This window comes from Triturus cristatus, chromosome 8 (genome assembly GCF_964204655.1).
Source record: "Triturus cristatus chromosome 8, aTriCri1.1, whole genome shotgun sequence".
Lineage (NCBI taxonomy): Eukaryota > Metazoa > Chordata > Amphibia > Caudata > Salamandridae > Triturus > Triturus cristatus.
In genome coordinates, this window is record NC_140591.1 from 252,225,219 (window position 1) to 252,245,892 (window position 20,674).

The 20,674-nt window shown below is 44.2% G+C and overlaps 1 protein-coding gene across 1 annotated transcript in view; it reads left to right on the forward strand.

The window, feature by feature from the left end:
• Nucleotides 1–20,674, forward strand: part of DYNC2H1 (dynein cytoplasmic 2 heavy chain 1) — a 1,714,832-nt gene that overhangs the window by 328,910 nt on the left and 1,365,248 nt on the right. The window contains exon 21 of the mRNA XM_085621461.1: nt 16,378–16,527. Within this exon, the coding sequence (XP_085477587.1) occupies nt 16,378–16,527 (150 nt within the window). The remainder of the gene's footprint in view (nt 1–16,377; nt 16,528–20,674) is intronic.

Here is a 20,674-nt window from a genome sequence, read left to right on the forward strand (position 1 = left end):
CAACGCTGCAGTCATACCAAATGTCATTACTACTTTCAACCTCTAAATCATTGATGGGGGATCTGCTCAGAAAATGAGCAACAACATTTTTCTTGCAAGGCAAATAAATAACATCTTAAGCATAGTCTAACAGATTAAGTGACATCCCAGCTAAGCGTGGCGCGGCTCTACCTGCACCTTCAGTGGTAAGTACTTTGACTAATGGCTTGTGGTATGGTACACTTGGTACCCCACAAGTACTGCCTGAATTTCCTTGTGGCCCAAACACATTTTAACATCTCCTTATCAATCGCAGAGTAATTAGATTCAGCCTCTGTGAGAGATCTTGAAGCGAAGGAAATGGTCCTTTCTTACCATCTGTCAACACTTGGGATAAGACAGTGCCCAGGCCCTTGTCACTGGCATCAGTGGTAAAAAGGTGTGAGATTTTACATCAAAACCTTGCAAAGGAGAACAGCATTGCAAATTCCTTTTAATACAGATAAACTCATTTTGCAAACTCTCATTCCAAATGAACTCTTGGCGTACTTTAAGCAATTGTCTCATGCCAAAGGTTTTCTCAGCGAAGTCCCTGACAAACTTTGCATGGAACTCAGCTAGCCCTCAAAAGGATCGTACACCATCCTTAGTGGTAGGAGCAGGTGCTTCCTCAATCGCTTTAATAGTGCTGCTTTTGGGAAACACACCATTGTCACTCCCTTCGTGTCCAAGATAAGAAACAGAGTGTCTACAAAATTTACATTTTTCCAATTCAGCAGTGAGCCTACTGTCTTTAAACGTTGACAAGACAGAATGTAATGTAACATCGTGTTCCTCCTTACTTTTGCCCATAATGAGGATATCATCTTGGAAGTAGGTCACGCGAGGAATATCTTCAAAAAGTCAGTGCAACAAGCTTTGGAAAACCACCGCAGCGGATGCAAGCCCTAACTGCATGCGAATGAATCTAAAACATCCCATGGGTGTAAAAAAAAAGCAGTAAGATTTTTTCTGTCAGGGTGCAGTTCTATTTGGTGGTACGCTGACGACGGGTCTATTGTGGTAATCCATTCGATTCCTTTAGAAAGACTCAGTAACTCATTTATTTCAGGTAGAGAAAACTTGTCCACTAAAATTCTCTTATTTAGGTCTCTTAAAATCAATGCAAATTCTGATTTTACCATTGGCTTTACGAGCTACAACTAAAGGATCAAGCCATTCAGAACATTCCGCTGGTTCAATAAAACCTTTCCTTAATTACCCTTCTAGTTCCTCTGCTACTTCTTGTTTCACACTTAAGGGTATATTGCAAGCCTTGTAACAAACAGGTTCAAAATCCTTTTTGAGCACAATACGATGAACGAAATCCTTGAGTTTGCCCACAGTGCCTGAGAACACACTGGAAAACTTGTTTTTAATTTCTTCCACCGTTTTGTGTTCAACAGTGTCAAGTGAAAGGACTTGGTCAATATCATTGGGGTTAATGATTATTCCTAAGGATTTTTGGGCTACCCACCCCAAAATGGATGGTCCAACTTCAGCTTCATATAATTTACTATTGGTACTTCTACCTTTGAACTCGAAATTAAGGTTTCTGAAACCCAACATGGGTATTTTCTCTACTGTAAAGGTAACAGGGTGTATATCAGAAATGGTTGAATCAGCACCCAGGGTTGGTACAAATTCTTTTTTCCATAACTTTTGGTTAATGTTCGTATACGGAGAATCGAATCTGCAACATTCGTAATCCTAACACCACCAATTATTATTTCACAAACCGGTTCAGATTTGGAACAACCATCTAGATTAAGCACAGGAGCATCAATCCGTAATACACTTCAAGAATCGGGATTATCATTGTCCGATTGTTCTGATTCAGATTGTTCAGTAACTCATTTTATCATGTGTGGTTTTTTAATTTTGCGTCTGCACACTTTGGAAAAATGGCCAATGATACCACAATAAAGACATTTTGTTTGTAATGCGGGACATCCTTCATCCATAGCAAGATGCTCTTTGCTACCACACCTGTAACAAAAAGTGTTTTTCCTTTTAGGAAAGTCTTTAAACTTTTTTGGGAAAGACTTACTATCCATGCTTTTGCCCTTATTAGAAACTTTACAAACAACAGTTCTATTACTACTACCAACATCAGAAGAAGTGAAGGGATGCACTATGGCTTTGGCACACCTCTTAGACATTTCGCTTTTCTTAGCAAGAGCAATTACATCCTTAAGAGGTGCATCACCAACAACCGTTCTTGAAGATTTGAGTCGTTAGTGTGCATTATAACTTGATCTCTTACAAGATCATCATGAAGAGAACCACATTTACAAGATATGGCAAATCTTTTAAGGACTGAAACATAATCATCAACAGGTTCTGACTTGCCTTTTTTCCTTTGGAAAAAAAATTAATCTGTCTATTGCAGCACAGACATTGGGCTGGCAATAGTTCTCTAAATCTTCTAAGTCATTTAAGAATACATTTTGTGGGGGAGGAGCCAAGATGGCGACCGGAGCAGACGCTTGAGCGCCCGGCTCCGCCGGCCCTTGGCCTCGGACTATCATCCTGATTCCTATCCTCGCCGATTTTCGAGGTGCAACGTGCGCGACGACGCGCTGACCGCGCCGCCGCTTTCCCGGAGTCTGAGCCCGCCCGGATGCCGGAGCTCTTGGTGCCTTTGTTCTCCGCGCTGGACCCCTGCTCCATTGTGGCCTTGGTCGGCCCCCTGGAAGCTCCGCAGTCACTGGACCCCCGGCGCAAATCAGAGCCCCGCGGCCCCGATTCCGCCTCACACCACGGACTGTCGCCAGACGAGCCGGGGGAGAGACGCCCGGACACCTCCTTCACCTTTCACCTGCCGGGCTGGAGCTATAGGGTAAGCCCCGGTGTGGCGGGTCTCCTGCCCCGCTCTGTGGCCCGCGCTGTGGAAGGCTGCAGACCCCCTTCTTCTATTGCCTAGTCGGCTGCAAAGAGAGTCCGAGAGAGGGGAAGCGACTGTTGGCTTTCACCTGTTGCGGCGCAGACCTGCGGGGAATTGCCTCCTTGTTACGACCCCCCCCCTGGCCACTGTACCGTTCAGCGGTAAAACATGGCGTTGATTGCCTGCTCGCTGCTGGGGGGTGATGCTCCGGTCTCGCCCGCTGCCTGCTTCGCCCTCCCTCTACCAGACTCCAGCTCCACAGTGCCGTCCCGGATTGCTGCCGATGTGGGGGCGCAGCTTCCGCTGACATGCGGCTCCGTTCTGGCTGCCCTGCGGGACTTTCGTCTGCAATTGTGTGTTGGCTTGCAAACGCTGAGTGAGCGGTTCGACTCCATACTGTCGGCTGCGGGTCGTGAGCGCCCCGTTTGTTCTCAACAAGACGTGGGTCTGCCAGTGCTTCTGTCCTCTTGCGGGGACGCAACGACTGGGTATAACCGTGCTGCACTGGTGTCTGCATCTGGCTTTCCCGGCACCCAGGATCAATCGATCTCCTGCTCAATTGTGGACACTTTGTTTCCCTGTTCATTGCTGCCTGCTTTGTTGTTGCCTGCCTCACCGCGCCCGCAAGAGTATCCAGCTGAGCGACACCCGACGTCCTCGAGGAACTGTTCACGGTGGCCCACGGCTTCTTTTATGTGGAACTCCTGTACTTTACAGGCCAGGTCTGGATTTTATATGGTGCACAAGGGGACCTCAATAGATGATCGGCGGCCATTTTGTGACTCTACTTCTCCATCTTCTCCCAAGCGGCCATATTGTCTTTGTTTGCACGGGCTGCGGGGCCTTCATGTGGGGGCTAGTCTAATCTTACGCCCGCGATCGGGCCAGGGCTAGATTGCTTTCTATCACCATGGTTTCACGGATGGGCTGGACTGGGACTGGAACTGTCTGCATAGGTTGTGCGCACTCGTCGCGATTTGTCTGCCTTCCTTATATTGTTGTGACACGTTATCTTCACACGACCGCCTTTGGGTGTAGTGGGTTCTCAGTGTGTGGAGACGTAGTTGGCCGGTGGTTTCGGGCGCTCTGAGGTTACGTGGGCTCCTCCCCGCTTTCTTCTTTGTTTTCTTATTTTCTTTCCTTTATTCCTACTTTCTCTCTTGTCTATATTTCGGGTTCATTGGGCGACAGGCACTATGCTGGGGGGGGGGCAGGCCGTAGCCTCCGCATTGGTGTAGGGTGGGGGGGTAATTAACTGTTTCTTTTTAGTTCTATGGGCCTTTTTCTTCTATGTCTCTGCGCTATCCTTGTTTCCGATTCGGGGTCCGGGTGTGGGGTGGATTGAGTGGGGGCGGCTTTGGAGGGGTGCGTATTTACTCATGTGACTATCCTGTTATAAAACTGCAACGCCTCACTGTCTGAGATTTTCTATGGCCGTTTCTAATTATGCTGCTGCTCTCCTGTGTGATGAAGCCATCTTGCGGACTCGAATCTCCTTGGTTCTATCCTCTACTGACTTTTTTCCTCGATAAAATTATTTTGAAAACCTTAAAATTAACCTTTACTTCTCCTTCCCCTGGTGTCAAGGATCTCTCCAGTGTATAACTCCTGAATCGTTGCTAATCTTGACCATTGATGCACAGGGGATGTAATGTTTGTCTCAGTGCTTAACCGTTTTGTGGCCGGCCTGATGGTTGTAGGCCCGTATTTGTTCTTTTAATATGCACAAATAAAGGTTTTAAAAAAAAAAAAAAAAAAAAAAAAAAAGAATACATTTTGTTCTGCACCAACTCTGGGTTTCTTTTCCATTTGATATAAATTCGCAAACCGTCAGGTCCCAAATTATATAAAAGTATTTTTTTTCCCTTGCTGGAGAAAACCCATCAGTACCTTCTTCCTCAATGGCACTAATATAATTAAGAAAGTACTCCTTCCATTCTGGCCATTTCATAGGTGGTTCGCCTTGAGTAGGTAAAAATGGTAATGGTGGAGTTAAAGAAAATGTTTGTGCACACATTTTGTAGACTTAAGAAAAAAAAAGGATAAATAATAAAAATCTTGAAAAAAATAATGTAACATGTCACAGACACTGCAACTAACAAAGAGTGGACTTTCTTAAAAGTGACACAGCAAGGTAACAAGGTACAACTTGTAACTAGGTGTGCGTGTCACTGTGTAAAGAAGCTTTTGAAGGTGTGTGGGTCACCGGGCAATAATGGACCAGCAGGTGCAGCCATGAATAGAAGATGGATGATGGTGAAGAAAACATTGTAAGATCCTTGGAAGTATGTAGTGTACTTATAAGAATGTTTTAAATTGTTGTTGAAAGGGTGTGCGCGTCACCGAAGAAAGAAAGGACACTCAAGATGGAAAATCTGCTTGTAATTAGATGAGCTTGTCACCGTGCCAGGAAGACGATGAAAAGGTGTGTTTATCACCGAGTAGAAAAGTGACACACAATGGCATCCAACTATTGTAATTGAGAAGATGCTGAAAGGTGTGTGTATGACCGAGTAGAAAAAATGGTACACAAAGGCATCCAACACATTTTTATTTTGCCCCACCAACCATTTTAGAAATGTCATTAAGAACATTTTTGCTCTCTCATCTCCCCATGTGCAACAAATGTCCCTTGCTGTTCATTGGCCCTAGAGCATATGGCCTTCATGAGGTGCATCTTCTTTAACATGTAGTAACCAGATTAGTAAGTGACTTGTGGCATTCGGCCTCTGCCTTCTGTATACCTAATTATTCTAGCTTCTGCCCGCAAACTCCTAAGGGTACTTCAGTCATACAACTGTCCAATATTGCGAATACATTGATTATTTTGCTTAACTGCAGAACTTTAAAATACATCTAAATGGTGTTAAGAATCACCAAGCAGCTAGCAGACTCTTCCTTTAGCTGATGGATTTTTGGCACCAAAATTGTGGATGACAGTGACATCTCACCAACGAACACCAAGATACAGAAACAATTTTTTCAGTAATCACTGAAACTACATCCAGTTAGGTAACTTTTAAAGATGACTCCGTTGTTTATAATGTGCAGAGCTGTAGTGTCAGATGGAGCACTGTCAATGTTAACCACTCAGTCTCCTAAGTGAGCGGGAATCAGTTGTCAATTGACTCAAGCTGCAGGGTAAAACCTGATCCCTGGTTATTATTGCACAAATGACCACCTGCGCCTATTATAAATTTAAATGAATTGACCCCTCGACCTCCGTACCTAACCAGCAGAGAGAGTGTGGGGCCGGCATCATGTGGTGCACACTACACCTCATTGACGGTGCACTTTATTTAGCTAGCCTTGAAAAGAGACTTCGGCGCGCGACTACCAGGCAGGAAGTCTTTTTAATTTTGCTAAATACTGCCGGAAAACTATGTTTTCGAGGGTTCCCTAACCATCGAAACTGCTGCCAGCCAGAGCGAGACATGTCCTTAGGAGAGGAGACCTGCCCGTGACCCTCCATCTCGAAGGCCCAAGAAACGTGGCAGCTCAAGACGTGTAAACAAAGCTGCTGGCGGAAGCGCTCACCCCCAGGCTCTTGTGAAATGGCAGCAGGAAGGCTGAAAAAACGAAGACAGGAGGGTTCTGCTCGGCACTTCACCTAACTGGTGATTTTAATTTTTTTTTTTTTAAAGTCACTATTCTATTCGAGACGTTGAATGGCCTCTACATTTTAATAACTTCCTTTCAAAAGAAAAAAAAACGGAGTCTCAGAATGTGCGAAGCATATGAGGAGCAATCGAGCATAAGCAGGAACAGAAAAGCAAAGGGAGAGAGGGAGAGGTGTCCTGTGCCCAAGGGGGAAGAGGGTGAAGAAGAAGTGTGGTGGAAGATCCTTGGGGGCGCATCCCAAATCTCTGGAGCAGACTCAGCCACCAACTCACAAAAGCATGCTACCTTCAGTTCAGTGAACTACTGAAAAGAAACTGTTCTTAAAGTGGTTTGTCAAAATATCCATAACAAAAATATTGTCTGACATAACTACCGTGGCCTTAATATCGCTCCATTGAGGGTAGATTTTTTAGTATTAACTCCAATTGGGTGATATTTTATAAGAAAACATATTTAGAACGCAATATTTTTTGTCAACTAACACACTGTTGACAGAGCTTTGAATTAATAAGTGGAGAGTGGAATGGTAGTAGGTGATATGTGAGTGAAAAAAGGAAGTGTGAGTGACTAGGTGGGGTGTGAGTGCGTAAGAGGAGTGTGTGTGAGTGATTAGGCTGTGAATGAGTGAGTGGGGTGTGAGTGGTGAGTAAAGAGAGTGCAACTGAATGGGTGGAGTGAATGTCAGGCCAGAGGAGTGTGCTGGCCAGTAGAGACAGAGTGAGCTCCTGTGGACTGTGGGTCAATAGGCCAGCTGTCTGCACTCAGTGCTTTTATACTACCAAGCATTGTCCCGGTGGGAGCCATTGGAGACCGGTTCTATAGGCCCAGAGATGCTGCTGGTGCCTTTGTCACTTCCATTGATCTCTGAGAGTAGTGCACCAAGGACAGGGAGCCTCCAAGGGAGAGGGAGACGGGGAGAGAGGGCTGGGGGGAGAGTGAGAGATCAGAGATGGAGGCGATAGAGAAAATGGTTTGATGGAAAGAGAGAGAGCGTGAGCGGAGGAAGGTAGAACAGCCGGCTTGGGCATTATTACCAGGGCTGCTCTTGGTTTCCCATCCCACCCCCCTGTTGTACTTACAAGTCGTCAATGACCTGCCCCCCTGGACATTCACTTGTTAGGAGAAGGTGTAGGGCTCCCGCAATTCTGAAGGGCAGAGGTTTTAGGCACCTCCACCCAGCAGGTTGGTCCCACATATCATGTGGTCTTTGGAACAAAATTCGGCCCTCTGGGCCGCAAGCAACTACCAATACAACCCCTAAGGAAGACGTAAATAAAGGTATGAGGCCAGACGGCATCTTCCAAGGGCTATACATTAATGTCAGATCCATATCCAAGCATGCCACGGAAATTTGGGATCTTTTGCATGATCGAAAACCGGACATATGTTTCCTTACTGAGACAGGGCTACACACACATTCCGCTCCCTCTCTAGCTATCGCCTTTCCTTCCGACTACAAGCTGGATAGAACTGGAAAAAGGGGTGGAGGGCTGGCTATTGCGACCCGTTCTGTCTTAAATTAAAAAGTGCTGGACACAATATTGTCTCCTATGATGGAGTTGATGATTGTATCTATTGAACCGGTACATGGACACAAATTGATAGGAGCAGTTGTGTATCACCCTCCTGGGGAAAATAAGAAGGTCTTTTGTGCCTCACTTTTAGAAATACTGGCCCCATACGTCCTGCAAACGAAGGATTTTTTTCTGCTAGGAGATTTTAATTTTCATTTCGACATGAATTTTAATACTGACACTGCTGATTTGCTAGCAGCTATGGAGTCGTTAGACCTGTTGCCTAAAGTAGCTTTTCCAACTCATATAGCAGGCCATACGCTAGATAATATTTTTATGAATATCCCTAGTTGGAGCACAGAACCACCTCAAGTAGTTAGTTGGTCGGACTATATGGCCCTGAGTTTCTTTTTCGGCTCCTAAAGGTCCGGACAAACCGCAAGGGTGGAAAGTCTTACGTAGACAATGGAGGAAAATAACACCGAAGACGTTTAGTACAGTATTTTCTCCTCTTTTGTTCAATGAATGTTAGGACATCAACGTAGCTTTATGTAAATTAGAGTCAGAGGTCATAAGGGCTTTTGACAAGATTGCCCGAGCAAAACAGCTACAATATACGACAAAAAAAGTCCAGATCCATGGTATTCTGGTAGTCTAAAGACTGAGAAGGCTGCCTGCAGGGTAAAGGAACGAAAATGGAGGAACACAAAATCGGAGACAGATAGACTTACCTATAATATTGTACATAGAATGTATCTCAAAAACAATACAGCAAGACGAACATTCTTGGCCACTCGTATAGAGGGGGCAAAGGGTTCTTCTAAAGAACTTTTTAGGATTCTCAAGGAATTTACTGCTCCCAGAGTAGCCAATTCTACCTGTCCCCCCACACAGGAACTTTGTGATAAGCTTGCGATGCATTTCAAAAATAAGATAGACAACATCTATGACTCTTTCAAGCAGGTATCCGATAACAGGGAAAGAATCCTAATCACTGATAACCCCTCTCTGGTGAGATTGGAGACTTTTGCAACCATCACTAGGGAACAGGTACTACCACTACTGAAAGGCATCAAGTCAGGCTCCCTGTCTGATATAGCTCCCCCTTATGTGTTGTCGGATTTAGCAATGGAACTAGTAAATCCCATAATAAGTATGTAACGTATCTCTAGCAACCTCTTCTTTTCCGGCTAGATGGAAAAAGGCCTTTATTAAACCCCTGCCCAAGAAGCCTTCTTCAGACTGTGCCGATCTGCAGAATTATAGACCTATTTCGCTCCTCCCGGGCTGCTCAATAGTTATGGAATCTCTGATCAATCACCAACTTTCAGACCATCTGGATCAGCACGGCCTTTTGGATCCCCCGCAGTCGGGCTTCCGTGCTGGTTACAGCACGGAGTCCGCTCTGGTAGAGGTAACGGACACCATCAGGCTATTACTGGATGAAGGGACTCCGGCTGTGCTGGTCCTACTTGACCTGTCAGCAGCCTTTGACACCATCTCTCACAGAATCCTGCTGGATAGACTGCGCGAGATTGGTGTCACTGGAATGGCATGGGAGTGGCTGCGGAGTTTCTTATCGGACAGATCTCAATGTGTGCAGTTAGACTCATTTGTCTCTCAGACCACAGTCGTGGATAAGGGGGTTCCTCAGGGCTCCATTTTAAGCCCCACCCTGTTCAACATCTATGTGGCATCTCTTACCATTGTAAAATCCTGTGGATTCCAAACCATCTCCTATGCGGACGACACTCGGGTGATAATCCCCATAGAGAAGGACCCCACAGTGACCAGAGATAGATTTAAGAGCTGTATGATTAAAATATCCACATGGATGGAAAACAACTACCTCCAACTTAATTCCAACAAGACGGAGATCCTATTGTTTGGTAAAGCGGAGGAATTGTGGACAGATGAGTGGTGGCCGGAGGAACTAGGATTACCCCCCTCCCCTAAAAAATGGGTAAAAAATCTGGGCATCGTAATGGATAACAATTTATCCATGGAAGAACATGTTAAAACCCTATCAGGCAAATGTTTCGGTCTGATTCGCACCTTGAAGAAGGTTTTCCCGTGGATTCCTCTCTCTGCTAGAAGGGTTTTGATCCAGTCACTGCTAGTCAGTAGACTGGATTACGGGAATGCTCTCCTAGTGGGGGTGAGGGAGGACCTGCTTTCTAGGCTACAAGTCGTGCAAAACACGGCTGCCCGTCTAGCCTTAAATAAACCTCCACTTACACCTTCTTTACCGCTATTGAGAGAGCTGCATTGTCTGCCGATAAGAAAGAGGGCACTTTTCAAACTTTTGTGCCTAGTTTTTAAAGCACTCTTCGGACAAGGACCCATATACCTTACAAAGAAGTTGGTATGGTACACTCCGGCACGACTGCTAAGATCCGGTAGCCAAAAGCTTCTCCAAATGCCGAGAATTAAAAAAGCTAAGATGGGGGGCCGTGCCTTTTCCTGTCTGGCTCCTAACCACTGGAATACGTTGCCCCCAGATTTGTCCTCATGCCCCAACCTAACCATTTTTAAGAAGCACCTAAAAACCTGATTATTCAACTGATTCGCTTTGTTCTTAGAAGCCTGCTTCCCAAGGCGCCGAGAGATCCCTTTGGGGATGATTCGTGCGCCATATAAATAATAATAATAATAATAATAAGGTAACCCTCTTTAAATTGTTACTTGCATAAAATGCTATAACCAGGTTTGTAGTTAAAGACTATATAAAGCTCCATGTCACATAATATAACTTAAGATGTTGCACAGGATGTAATACACAATTGAAATAGCACCTGGATCTACACCTGATCTGCATTGTCTTCCCTAATTCCATGCGGATTAATTCCTAATAGCGGGAATTGCATGAGGAAATTCCATAAAGCAATAATTCCATCTGCGAGAGTTTCCTCGTGGAATTCCTCTATACTCATTATTGGGACCTTAATGTTCAAATGTGAATGGAGTGAGAATGTGATCTATCCAGGATGTAGGCGAGGGACAGGTACTTTAGTTTTGTCAGGAGGTTGAAGTGGGGGAGTCGGTTAGGTGGTACAGCAGTATTATTAACAGGGGGCATGATATTGACCACAGGTGTAGGGCAATAGACCCAATTTGAAGCTATTGGGGATTTTAGGGTATCATTACAACAAGATATGGATTTATTTATTTCACATTTTCTACAATACAACTCTGCCTTAGGTAGGCGTCAGTGAATTTCACAAATATCTACATCAGAGATCTGGATGTCTGTTTACAATATTACTAAGATAAGCGCTAAGTGAATATATGTAACACTGAGGAGCTATCTACAAAGTGCTAAAAAATTAGTTTGGGGTTTCAAAGAGACATTGCTGTAGGTTGGAAGGATTAGTCACTCCCGGCACACCTCCCGCCCCCCATGAGGTTGAGGCTTTGGCTATGAGGAGTGGATAACAGCTTGCTAATGAGAAGATGACCTATGATTTGGGCTATAAAAGTAAAAATGGATCCCTTAGAAAAGATTTCATGAGTTAGATTAAACTGTGCCAGGTGGTTTTTAAATGCAGTATAAATATTGACCATATTCACCAAGTCAAATTATTTCATAACATGAGATTATGATTGAATTTATCTTTTTTTATGGCTGCCAAGAATCTATAAAGGGATTCCTAGTGGGTGCAAATCCATTTACTATTGTAGAATTCTGCTCCAAGCGTGCGGATACATCTGCAGTATTAAATCCCACTCAATAAATGAGACGTGGGCATTACAAGGCATGGTTTGCCTTGGAAGTTTGGGAACGTCCCCAATATATACATTTGTTGGTGTTCCCAAACTCCGATCCCGATCCTAAGGATTGGAGTAATTACCCTTCCAGGATGGAAAGGGGCATGGATCACTTCCAGACTGGGGGTGTGGGTGAATGTACATTTGAACAAGAGGCTCAATTCCCTGTGGGCACAGTTCTCCGTTATGTAGAACTCAGCAAAGGAGAAATAGGAGTCTTTACATATTTAAAAAAATAAATAAATCACGTGACATTCACAAAAGAACACGTGGAAACCTAGGCCTGGTGGAAGTTTAAAGCACAGCCGTGGGAATGCTTGCAAATAGAAAGAGTTGCACAGGTACGTTTAGGCGGCAATCTAAATCTCTGCCTATACTTTTACAACTTTTTTCTGACGGGGGCCCATTATTGTAGATTACCACATCTGCAGCGCGCAGCCTGACTTTAGTAGTTTAGACCGTCCGCAGTTTCATTCGATTTGTGGAAGTGTCTGGTGTAGGGTGATTGTGTCAATTTTAATCAGGTGTGCGTTTTTAGGTCTCGCCTGGCGTTAGACTGCACAGACATGCGCAGTCTCGCTGGCGAGATTTAATGTTTTAGGGTAGATTTCTCTAGTGGGCTTTAAGCCCCGCCCCTCCTTTCCATTGGCTGGCGTCACCGTTTATGCTAAACGGTGGCCCGCCATTGGAAAAGAGCGTCTAGTGATGTACACTTTTCTCTTTTAGAGCCGTCCCAGTTGGACTGGCTGCCCCGACTTACTGCTAGCGTAAACGTTTTTTAAATCTTTATGGGGCCAAACACATGGCCCCATAAAGATAAGAAACCAGTCATGCGAGACAGTCCAACTGGGACGGCTCGCGAGCCAGTCCGACTGGGACGGCTCTAAAAGACTGAAGGCGTCCTCCCCGACTCACGTGCCGATAAATTAGAGTTATTGTCTGGTTATTTTCTGAGCCCCTCTGGTCTTCAGGTAAGGCAGAAACCATCGCCTCCTCCGACGCCGCCTGAATGTGCTGCGCCTACCCTCGTCAGAAAAGGCGTGGGCGCAGCCGAGTGGAGTCTTCCATCCATAAAAATAGATGCCATTGGGACCACTGTACTGGAACGATCCACCGCTGTGAATGGGGGGGTTACGGACAAACGCTGCGTTTTTGTCTCATTCGTGCAACCGCCCATGTTAAGAAAAACCAACACATCGGGCGAACTGTCGCTGTTAAGTTAGTAATTGTAATTCGTTTTCAAGCAGGATAAACGAGTGTTAACAATATAGAATAAGATTACAAAAAACAGCGGGTGCATTGCCCCTGGCCGTGTGTTTACAGTGCACGGTTATCTGGCACTGCATCTCCCTGGTGCCAGGTCTCTGAGGAGGCGCAGACACCGTTCTGCCCCTCGCGAGACTGGCGCACACCCAGTGCCGGGGCTTCCCGGGAACCTTCCACAGGAGCACCCGAGGGAGTCGCTGATGTTTGAAGGGGAGGGGAGCCACTCCAGAGACCCATGAGGAACTCTGAACTCACAGCTGCCCCAGTGAGTGATATTTGCTGAGAACCCCCACGCAGTTGTAGAACCGCCCCCACCTCCACACACATACAGCTTCAACCCCACAACTATTCAAACAGCTCTTGAGAGGTGTAAAGGGGTTTGTAAAAGAGATATCAGCAAAAACAGATCCACAAAATGGCGTTCACACTAAACACAAAAAAGACGTTAAACGAGAAAAGCACGTCAAAATACTTTTCTCTCACAGGTTAAAAATAAAATCAGCTGACCTTTGATTGACAAGAAAATAAAAAGAATTTGGTTATAGCATGTTATTTACTAAATAAACCGCTGCAGGAAGACACTATTATTACCTTTATTATTCGGGGGCGAGGGGTTGGCAACGGTTAGGCCAGTCATTAGAGAAAAAGAAACAAGCATTGGCATAGCCAATAGGTCTCGCCTTTGGGACCTTATACGTGTTTAGCCTTGCAACAGTTGCATAACTAAATACTTATAAGGTCCCAAAAGTGAGACCTATTGGCTATGCAAAGTGGCCGTGCGGCCGCGAAACCGAAAGTAATCGCAGTAAAGCGCGGCGCGCGCGCCCACGCACATGCACTGTAGCTCTAAGCTGGCCTAGTAGCACTTTTTGGAGCCCTCTCAATAAGTCTCGTCAGACAAGCGCATGCGCTGGGTCAGGCGAGACCTAAAAAGGTGTCAAGTGTCACGAGACAAATAATTTCGCTTCAGGTGTGGGTGAGAAAATGTAATCGTATTTCTTTAGGCTGTTATAAATAGCACATAATATTTACAGCGTCCAGATCGTCAAAAGTACACGTACAAAGTGCTATATGAAACGTTAATATATTTGTATTTAGGAAAAAGGTGAGCTGATCAGCAGGGGCTGAGAACTGGCTAAGTGATACATATCCCTGGAAACCACACTTGAAAGACATGCCCACTACCGGACGGAACAAGGGGCTTATTATGGGAATATTAGGAAGCAATCAAGCTGCGTTCGTTATCCTTCTGAATGGTCTCCGTCGCTTTATGGGAGGTTTAAAAAGTTAAGGCGTTTCTGGCCCCTGTTCTCTATTTTACAATGTGCTACAATCCAAAGTGTAGGATTTGCCGACTCCCATCTATCTCGGAAAAAACTAACAGGCACATGCAACAAAGGAAAAACCAGTCGCAAACGGGCAGATTCTCAGAATCTGCCCCTTTGCGACCGGTATTTTTGCATTTGGGATGCATCATCCCAAATGCAAAAATCGCAAATTAAGGAATCTCTAAATTGCGATTGCTTAAATTGCGATTGCATTTAAGGAATCCCAAATTGAGATTCCTTAAATGCAATGCATTAAAGTAAAAAAATTAGCGATTTTGCTAATAGGGGGAGCAAATTACCATGAAGTTGAACTTCATGGTAATTTGCAAAAACTTTGAAAAATGCACTTTTGTGCATTTTTCAAAGATTCATGTTGCGCATGTGTGTGTGCAACATATGTGCACAGATCAATTTCAGGGTTGCAATAGGGTGTCATTTTGACACCCTTGCACCCTTGAAATTGCATGAGCAATTTGCGAGTACCTAGTGGTACTCGCAAATTGCTCATGCAATCTTCAATTCATTCCTATGGGCCTGGAAGCCCATAGGAATGAATGGGACGGCATTCCTTAATTGTGAGTCGCAATTTGCGAGTCGCAATTAAGGAATGTGTAGGAATCGCTATTTTTTTAGCGATTCCTGCATGCATAGGCTTTTGCAATTCCTTAATTGCGATTCCTTAATAATCGCAATTAAGGAATCGCAAAAGCCTACGTTGATGCATGTGCCAGTAAAGCTGTTACTTCTGAAATCATAACGCGAAATCAATATTTTATGGACGGCTGTTTTCTTTTTAAAAAGAGAAAGAAATACTACTGTTGCAACCTTAGCAGGAATGACCATCGTGGAAAAGACACTTCCATTGACGTATATCAATTACGAAGGTTTGCTGATACTCACGTTTGCCTGCTTCTAAGCGCTTATCTAACAGCAAGGGGATAGGAAGCGGGCAGTAGCTATAGCCTATCAAATTCGGCATCGCATATGACATCCATGAAGGCAAAGCCAATTTCAGCTCGCATTGCCCCATTAATGACGTCACGTATGGCCCAGCAGTGGGACTCATTGACGTTTCCCTCACACCTTACCTATCAAAGGGAACATATGGACAGATGGTTAATTATGCGTCCTTTTATAGGGGCCACGCTCAACATATGTATGCATCTTGGGACAAAAAACTGCACATAGCACAAGAGAGCCAACATCCATGTAATTCATCTATGAAAAAGGAATTGTTTAAGGGCCCTATACAAGGCACAAGTCCTAAAACAAGCATTAAAAATGCAATAGGCCTCGCCTTTTATTAAGTTAAAGCCATTTGCTTTGCTATATAATACCATTAGCAAAGCAAATGGCTTTAACTTAATAAAAGGCGAGACCTATTGCATTTTCAATGCTTGTTTTGGAGAGTGGAGACTGGAGGGCTGTAGCAAATATATGTCTGTGGTAGGTAGCTGATGGGGACAAGTGATGTTCAGTGCCTGAATAGCATTATCGAGCTGTATGTAGGTGTGTTTTCCGAGTTCTGCCTTGTGTACTCTTGTGACAATATTGGAATGGAGCTGTTGATGATCCTGAATGTTATATACATACATGCACTAAAATAAAGGTCAATAAGTTAAGACAGAGGCACATGTTTAATAAAAAATGGCAACAAAAATATTTACTTACATTATTGTAGTTAACCTTTTTTTAAAACAACACTTAAAGTATTAATATTTCCCTGAGCTCTTCCCCTGTCGTGTGATTTGAAGATACATGAAGAATAATATTTCTTTTATCTTCCCTGATTTGAGATGTTTGATCATTAAATGTTTGCTGGGCCAATAATACTCACAGAAACAGTTGTTAAATTATAAGTTGTAACACCTTATAAGACGTAACACCTTGGTAAACGTGAATAGTAAACTTGTTTTGTGTTCACTTCTGTTTTTGGAATCTGTGCACGCTCGAATGGTTGAAATCTGTTTTCTAGATTTTACCGCTGTTTCAAGAAGCAGAAGACAAAAACCGTTTACTGAGATCTGTAGCTGGAGGAGGTCTAGAATCCATCAGCAATCTGAGAGCAAAGTGGGACAAATTTGAATTGATGATGGAAAGTCATCAGCTAATGGTTAAGGAGCAGGTAAGCCTTGCTGTTTAAAAATGCAAACCTTGGAGTTTATTTAGGAATGTTCTTCCATGTCCAAAATGTTTTGTTTATTTGATGTCAAACACTAAAAACACTTTAAACGTTTCATTAAAGATTACAACGATGTATACTTTCACAACTTGTTTAATTACTCATTTATAATTGCTTGGTTCCTATCAAAGATCATGGAGAGAAACTGACTCTCTGCATGCCTCTACACTAGGGTAACCCAGAAAGTTCAGGTTATCCCTCAGTATCACAGGACAGGAACCCTCAGGATGTGTCACATACATATAGGTTACTCTGGAAAATGAATCAGTGCTGGTGCTAAGATTTGAGCATTGGAAGAAACAGAAATTCGTTCAAAAACAGAATGATTGAATTGCATATTGAGGCTGACAATGCTAAGAACTAAGGACAGACTTTTGGCAGGATTCTTTGAAAAAAATCAAACGTACCCAGGGGCATGCAGACCTTAACAATATTCGGGACATTCCTGGAGAAATTCTAGCGACAAGAATGGAGAGTCAGAACCCAAGAAACGTAAAACGCCTAGTGTCCTTCTCTTGGTTTATACGATTGAGCAATCCGAGTGATTCAGATGGGGAAGAGTAGCAAACGTAGTTTATTTACTCTAATTTCAGTGGCACTTTTTCACTAATTTTAAGGGAAGTTTCCACATGACCGCAAGTGCATATAGTTGTAATGCACTATTAAATTGAGTCACATCATGTCTTCTTCCTCAGTGCCGGGTGGCACATTTCCAGAAGCTGGAAGGCAGCTCAGTCCACTGAACGTGAGCAGCTCACTCCACTGTCAGTGACAGATGGGGCTGGGGTTGCTACTGCCAACAGGATTGCTACTTAGGTACACAACCTTCATTGGGTTGCGCTGTTTGGATAAATGTTAGCTACATGGTACACATTGGAGCTTGGCCATCCACAGCAGGGTCTGTGGCCCTTGTGTGACATGATGACAGTAACTGGCTGAAAAGTACTGGTGCTTGGAGGGATCTGGGCTGACATTCTGACCCAAAATAAGAGGAGGTCCTAAGATAGATCTGTGGGAGTGAAACTCGGTCACTATAAGCTTTGTGAAAGTGACCCAGCGGCTCCATCCTTGGCCCAGTGGTGAATAACCTCCATAACTTTAAGGGTGCTGCAGTGTACCTGACTCTGAATTCATCCCATTGCCTCCCACTCCAAGAAAGGTTGCAAGTTGTGACAGGCAAGCGTGATCTCTAGTTTCAGTATTTTCCTATGCTGGTGCTGTCCACCTTTGTCTCCACCGCTTGATGCACACCAGACACCCCTATTTCCTGTCTCTCTGTTACTGGCCACTAGCACAGGGCGCACAAAGACAGTGTGTGCCAGGTTGCTGGTGCTGACAAGTGTTGCAAGAGAAATAATACTTTTCTCATTTTGCACCTCACTAATTTCATGCACACATCCAGCCACCGTATCAAGAACATCCAGCCAAAATTGAAGGAGAGAGTGTGGGCAAGACAGACATAAATCCAGAGGAGGAAATACAAAGGGAGAGAAGGATAATGAGAGAGACATCTGAAAATAAATTAGAGGAGAGAAATAGAGAAGAGAGAGAGAAAGGAAAAGTGACATGAAAGGAGAAGGAGAGGTAACGTTATAAAGGAGGACAGGGAGAGGTTAAAGAGAGATGAAGATGGGGAGAGAGAAGTAGAGACGGGAGGGGGAAAGGTGCAGATAAAGAATGGTGTTAAGAAGGTAGGGAGAAGGATGGGGAAGAAAAAAGATAGAAATATACAACGAGAGGAGAGAGGTCAGAAGAGTGAACAAGAGAAACAGTTGAAAGGGAATGAGAGACTAAATCTAGGAGCCAGCTGCAGCTGTGAAATGAGTACTCGGCTTGACTCTGATTGTGTCTGCTGCAATGACCCCCTGGGGTAGGACTCATAGGATTGTCTGCAGGGGAGGGCAGGTGGAGCTAAACAAAGATGATCGAGAGGGCAACATATAATAGATAAGGGAGAGGCTGCAAAGAGAGATGGGGAAGGAGGGATACAGAGTAAGGCGAGGAGAGAGAAAGAGTAGAAGAGAACTGCGAGATAAAAAGAGGGAAGACCAGAGAGACAGCTTTGGAGACTGGGTCAATCCAGGAGATTGGTGGAGTTGTACTGGCATCTATGAGCTTGACTTTGACTACGACTGCTCTTCTAGCCCAGGGACAGGGGTGATGGGGACAGTGATGAATACAGGCCCCAGCTAGGCCCGCAGGACACAAGGGTTCGCTCTTCTGTAATGGAATCTATAAGGAAGTTGGCACGGAAACTGCAAAGTACAAAGACAGCATTTATTAACCCTTAAGGGTGGTCCTACAATCCACACAACACTCTTCAGTATTGCATAGAGTAGCACAAAGAACTTGCGTACACGGTCCCCTTTTATACACAATAGAGGGGCTCGTAAGTGGGTGGATACAACATGAGGCAAGGAATGTTACCTTTTATGGACATTTTCGATACAAGATCAATATGTGGGCGGAGCTGACACACTCCTTGAGCCCGCGAAAACATGGTCAAGCAAGGCTAACTGATAGCAGATGTGGTCAAGTCTGGCCATGCGCCAGATGGACAAAGGAGCTATTTATAGACTGTTACTAGGCAGATTACAAGAGCAACTAACACAGAGGTTGGACTCTTCTCGTGGAGAACACGTGGAAGCATGACAGTACAAAATGGAGTCCAAACTTCGGTCAACATAACGGAGAAAACATGCTCTATAAGAGGGGAATTAATGTCTTTAGTAAATGCTTAATCACATCGCTGTCTCAATTTACAACAGACGACCCTTTCAGCATTTACTGAAGACATCCGGCTTGTTAGGATAATCATCATGTATGTCAATTGTCATCATTTCCTCAACTTCTTTAGCTAAACGTTTCTGGTGAGCAACATTGGCAATAGTTTTCTTATCGGGGATACAAAATGATACACATAATGAGCAGAGTAAAGGACCACATTGAACGCAGATACAGCATGAAAACAGAACCGCTACAATAATGCAGAGACCAGTTAGAACCTTCCATCCCCAAGCAGTAATTAACGCCCAAAACCATCCAGAAAAGGACCAAGTGCCGTTTTCTGTATGGATCTCAGCTGCAATTTTATGCAGTTTATTGATGGCATTATAAACTGATGGCGTATGATCAGGGATAAACACACAACAGCTACTTCCAATAATTTTACATGCTCCTCCTCTATCAGCTAGCATAACGTCTAATACCATACGATTCTGCAATGCAACAATTCTAGTAATTTGCAATTCCTCCGTAAGATTCCCAAGTGCAGCAGCGGTCTGATTTGTTACAGCTTCTACCACTCTTGTTAATCTTCGGATCTTCCTACTGTTCAGGGCAGCTCCAACAAAGAAAAACAGTCCTAAGTTAAAATCAATATACTGCTGCAGACTGGTATCAGTCTGATCTACATCGTCAAGTGATAAAGTACGTTTATACCTATTTACAGTCACATTATTCAATAATTTCAGATCCTTATGATAAGATGCGGGAGCTAGGAATACAGGAGGTAATAGAAATGATACATAGCATACCCCAGACCACCCAGCCGGCAGACGGTAATAACCTTTATTTCCACACACAAAGTACGTATTATGGGAGGCTAAAAAGGTACTATTGTTCAACCCATCAATATTCAGAACAGTAATACAATCACTAACACCAACAGGAATGAAACCCACACTCTGGACACATAGGTCCGCTTGAGCTTGTGCTACTTGAATCACAAATTTGTCCTTTCCCACAATGTCTCTTGTGTTCGTGAAGACATAGGGAATGGATTCATTGTCTGGTCGGTACTCTTCCCACTCCCAAATTGTCCCATTCGCTTGTGGATACCCATTTTTGTCTTGATGGCATTCTTTATTGAGTCTGAAGAGCAATCGTCCCACTGTCGGTTTCCGAGTAGCAAAAAGCAAAGTATACCATGCTCTACAAGAGCCATTATGAGAGAAAGGAAGTGGTATAAATGGCGTTCCTCCTTTCTTCTGATGAGCTGGCATCATCCCACATATCCAACAGTTCGTAGCATTCGTAGCAACGTGGGTATGATGCAGCATCTGGATGAAAGTGTTATTCAAGTAAGACT